The sequence below is a fragment of the Merops nubicus genome, unplaced genomic scaffold (assembly GCF_000691845.1).
Source record: "Merops nubicus isolate BGI_N331 unplaced genomic scaffold, ASM69184v1 scaffold21315, whole genome shotgun sequence".
Taxonomy (NCBI): domain Eukaryota; kingdom Metazoa; phylum Chordata; class Aves; order Coraciiformes; family Meropidae; genus Merops; species Merops nubicus.
Window position 1 is genome coordinate 1 of NW_008610560.1, and position 4,608 is coordinate 4,608.

Below are 4,608 nucleotides of genomic sequence, written 5' to 3' on the forward strand. Positions count from 1 at the left end.
GGGGTGAGGGACACGGGGCAGCGGGGAGCCGCTGCTCACACTTGCAGCTGCTAGTAAAGAGCAGTAGGGTCTGTGCCGGGCGGTGCTGACACCCGCCCCTCGGTCCCCTTGCAGCACGATGCTCAGATGGACTACTATGGCACACGGCTGGCAACCTGCTCCTCCGACCGCTCCGTGAAGATCTTCGATGTTCGGAACGGGGGGCAGATCCTCATTGCAGACCTGAGAGGGTAAAGTGTTGTAAACTGAAGAGTTCTATCTGTGGAAATGTTTAATATTGAGCCATTTTGCCTTTCTGTAATGTAAGACACATGGTGAATTCCTCCAAGGTAGTAACTGCTCTGGCTGGTCGCTGCTGAGCGGCTCCGGCCAGGGTGGACAGAGAGCTGGGTACAAACAGCACTGGGACTTTTTCATTCATTAAGTACTTGACACCTGTGAATTTCAAGAAGTAAACTCACAATCTAAACTGCTGATGTCTGGATAAATGTTGGAATTGTTTTTGATGGCAGCAGCTTTGTCTGACGGTCCTGTGTGCTGGTTTTCAGCTTGGCATTACTCACTCTGTACGGCTGCAGTAATTGCTTGCAGAACACCAGCAGACTGCAGCAAGGGCTGCGGAGCAGCCACGGTGAGAGCAGGTGTGTCCTGCTCTCCCAGCCAGCCTCCTTTCTTGCAGGCATGAAGGTCCCGTGTGGCAGGTTGCCTGGGCCCATCCTATGTACGGGAATATCTTGGCCTCCTGTTCCTACGACAGGAAGGTCATCGTCTGGAAGGAGGAAAATGGGACTTGGGAAAAGACATACGAGTACACGGGGCATGATTCCTCAGGTGCGTGGGGTGGAGCTGGGAGGTGAGACTGGGGGTGATATGGGAGGAGTCAGGTCAGATTGGAATAAATCTGCTGGTGTTGAGGAAGGAGGCGTCTGCCAAACAGGTGGGGATAAGCCAGTGGAGAGGCAGGAGGTCTGTTCAGCATAAACACGACTCCATAACTCGTATCGCCGGGTAACCTCCTGTCCCAGCTCATACCATGTTTCCATGGGAGCTGTTTTGCAAAGAAATCAACTTCCATATAAGCAAGATGGTAGGGTGCTGGATTCTTGAGGAAAATACTGCATGTATCTGCTGCAGGAAGAAAATTTTAGCACGCTGTGGTTTGCTTTACAGTGGAAAATGTTATGTTCAGGTGCTGTGTCCTACACACAGGTCTGAGAAGTCTCCAGCTTTATGTAACTAATCTAGACTGTAAATTCTATGCCTGCCACTCGGCTTTTGAGAGTTGGTGACACCCTTTGCCGTTACTGGGGATCGTTGGAGGTTTTAATCTCTCATTAAGGGTGCCCTTGTGGTGTTCTTGCTCTCAAAGGGTGCCAGAGATGAAGGCAGCTTTCTGTTGCTGGGGGAGCAGGGTTAACTGGCTGTGCTGAGGCTCGGGCACGCTGAGGCTCACCGTGGCTGTCCCACTGACAGCAGCGTGGTGGGGTTAGCCCACCCGAGGGGGTCGCTGCCTTGTAACCCAGTCTCTGCCACCCCTCACAGTGAATTCTGTCTGCTGGGCACCACACGACTACGGGTTGATCCTGGCCTGCGGGAGCTCGGACGGGGCCATTTCGCTGCTGAGCTACACGGGAGACGGGCAGTGGGAAGTCAAAAAGATCAGCAATGCACATACAGTAAGTGTGTCCTTTGGAGGGGCATGGGGCTCTTGGAGCTACAGACACTCAGCTGATGCCTTGAAGGACCTGTAGGCTGTATTAAAACTGCAGGACTCGTGGTATTCCCAAAATAGCAGGGATTTTTGCTTAAGGAGGACTTCATAAGCTAATGGCAGTGGCTCTCAGTAACAGGAAGTTGGACTGTGGACCAAAAGTTCCTTCTAATCCCACATTCCTAAATCTTAGCAACTGCGTACATCTTCTGTCATTCCAGTTGCTCTCTGTCTTTGCTGTTTATGTATCCAAGATGATATTTGCACATAAAACAGTTACTTAGCTACCTGAGGCTTTCTGAGTAAGTGCCTTACTGAGACTAGACTGTATTTGGATTTTCTTTCTCATCAATATCTGTCTAGCGTTGTGCATGGCTTCTGTTTTCCTAAGATGGGCTGATTCCCCCCCTCCAATGGGTAGTACTCAGAGTGCCCCCTTGGCCCCTTCAGCAGCTTTTAGTTATTTATTTAAAGTAAGCCACTTCTAATTATGCTATCTTTTTTTCACTAAATAGATTGGATGTAATGCAGTTAGCTGGGCTCCTGCTGTTGTACCAGGAAGCCTTATAGAACAGCCATCTGGTCAGAAACCAAACTACATCAAAAGATTTGCATCTGGTGGCTGTGACAACCTTGTCAAGATCTGGAAGTAAGTGCTCCCTTGCCAGACTTCAGAACTTAGAAAACCTGACACCCTTTGTAGTCTCTTTGAATGTCCCTGTTGGTATCTCAGGTAATGTTTTCAACATCTCTATGCTTTCACCTTTGAATCACCATTTTAGAGAAGTGCTTTACAAATGGGAACAGCTTTGTGATGTGCAGCTCCAACACGGTTGTAGCATTTTGTGTCAGCCCTGCTTCAGCTCACCTCAGACAGTGGCTCTCTGATTGTCTCTGATTGCCCAGTGTCACTGGGACACAGCAGATTTCTGCACAGCAACTGAAGATCAAATGCTGTTTGCCTCTGCTGCTTTCTGTTGCCTGGAAGGGACCTTGTCAGTTTAAGCCATAGTTTTTTGTGGGGAGTGAGGAAATAAATACTTGAGCTTTGTGTTACCTGGGTACACCAGGAGTCTGAAAGCTACAAAACCGAAGCCTTCCAGAAAGATGAGAAACAGGAGTGGCTGCTGCTGCCACACTTCTGACTGTATAAATGTGTTTCAGGGAAGAAGATGGTCAGTGGAAGGAGGAGCAGAAGCTGGAGGCTCACAGTGACTGGGTTCGAGATGTAGCCTGGGCTCCATCTATAGGTTTGCCAACAAGCACCATTGCAAGCTGCTCGCAGGTGAGGCTGCTGTTGGGGTGACAGGCAGGCTCCCTCTGCCCCTGCTGCCATTTACTTCATCCTCTTCTCTGGTAAAGGAATAGCAGGGGTAGAACTGCCATGACAGGCCCTCGTGGCAGCCCTGTGCTGCGCTGGGGGCTGAGTGTAAGAGCCTTTGATTCCTGTTCCTCCCAAACCCAGAAGCCAAATGAAAGCATTTCTGGACAAAGATGTGTGCACATGTGGCTCTGTACCAAAGATCATCCTTTGTTTGAAAATCAAGAGCAGGATGATCTCACTATGAGGAAAATCTTCAAGCTAACATCATATTTTAATGTGTCAGGATCAAATTTGCTGAGCTTCCAGCTAAAAATACTGTTTTCTAATAACTGGCATTCTTAGTCAGCTCTGATGTCCTCAAGCATCATACTGACTGTGGCGTTCTTGCTGTTAATTCTTTGAATGGTTTGGGGGTTTTTTGCAATAACAAGAAGACTACTCAGTAAGCTGCTAAGTTGCTGTCATGTGACTGGAAAGCAACATCTCCTTCTGGGGAAGAAAATTCAGCTGATAGGTATTTGTTTTGGGAGCTTGTCTCTGGTGTGTGCACATCACCTCCTGTACGGGGTGTTTCTCACTGGAGAGCTGCTCTCCTGCCTGGCTTGGTGCTGTGGTACGAGCACAGCCCCTTTGATGGGTGGAGCAAAACTCCACGTGGACACCTCTGGGGCTCCCCTCAGAGCTCTGAGTGAAAGTGCAGCTGTCAGTGCAATCCAGGGTGTTTTCCCTGTGTTGTGACTAGTGGTGTGACCTTGGTCTGCTTGCCTCTGTAGGATGGCAGAGTGTTTATCTGGACGTGTGACGATGCCTCTGGAAACTCGTGGTCGCCAAAGCTGCTGCACAAATTCAATGATGTTGTCTGGCACGTGAGCTGGTCCATCACTGCCAACATCCTTGCAGTGTCTGGGGGAGACAACAAAGTGAGTACTGCTGCCCTGGCTTTTACTCCTGCATGCTGTATTTTGGGAAGGGCTGAGATGAGGCAGGCTGTTGTCACTTTTGGTAAAGGCAAGACTGTTGTATATTCTCCTTTGCTGCAGCAGTGAAATTTTTCCTTTAGACTTACTGGGAGGAAGACCCTGACCTTTGGCAAACTTCTTGTGCTGCATTCTTAGTCCTCTCTGGAGTATGTGTGTTAAGGCTGAAACTTCTCCCTGGTCTGTTTTTGAGGTCACACTCTGGAAGGAATCAGTAGATGGCCTGTGGGCGTGTATCAGCGACGTCAACAAGGGCCAGGGAGGGGTGTCGGCCGCGGGGGAGGGGCAGCAGAACGAGCAGTGACACAGCCCAGCTGCCACCAGCAGCCACCACGCCTGATGTGCAGCATCCCTGGAACCAGGCAAGAACTGATTTTATCTCATCCAGACATGAACATGGGAAACAATTACCCAATTCTTGAGCACTCTATTACTGGGAGGCTATGATGTGTTCATAATCAGCCTTAATTGACATTCCCTTAAATGTAAGGTAAAGAGCATAGCAAAGCACTGTGCCTTACACTACTCCTTGATGCCACAGAAAATTGTACCTTGATTTACTGGCTTAGGGATCAAGTTTCATGGGATTATGCTTC

General features: G+C 49.2%; 1 protein-coding gene across 1 annotated transcript; it reads left to right on the forward strand.

Annotated features, from left to right (window-relative positions):
* Positions 1–120: 120 nt before the first annotated feature.
* SEC13 (SEC13 homolog (S. cerevisiae)) lies at positions 121–4,608 on the forward strand. Its single transcript, XM_008940959.1, has 7 exons — positions 121–230; positions 680–831; positions 1,543–1,676; positions 2,227–2,360; positions 2,876–2,996; positions 3,809–3,955; positions 4,206–4,608. Exons 1-7 carry the CDS (start codon positions 127–129, stop codon positions 4,314–4,316), a joined length of 903 nt encoding a protein of 300 aa, XP_008939207.1. The 5' UTR covers positions 121–126; the 3' UTR covers positions 4,317–4,608.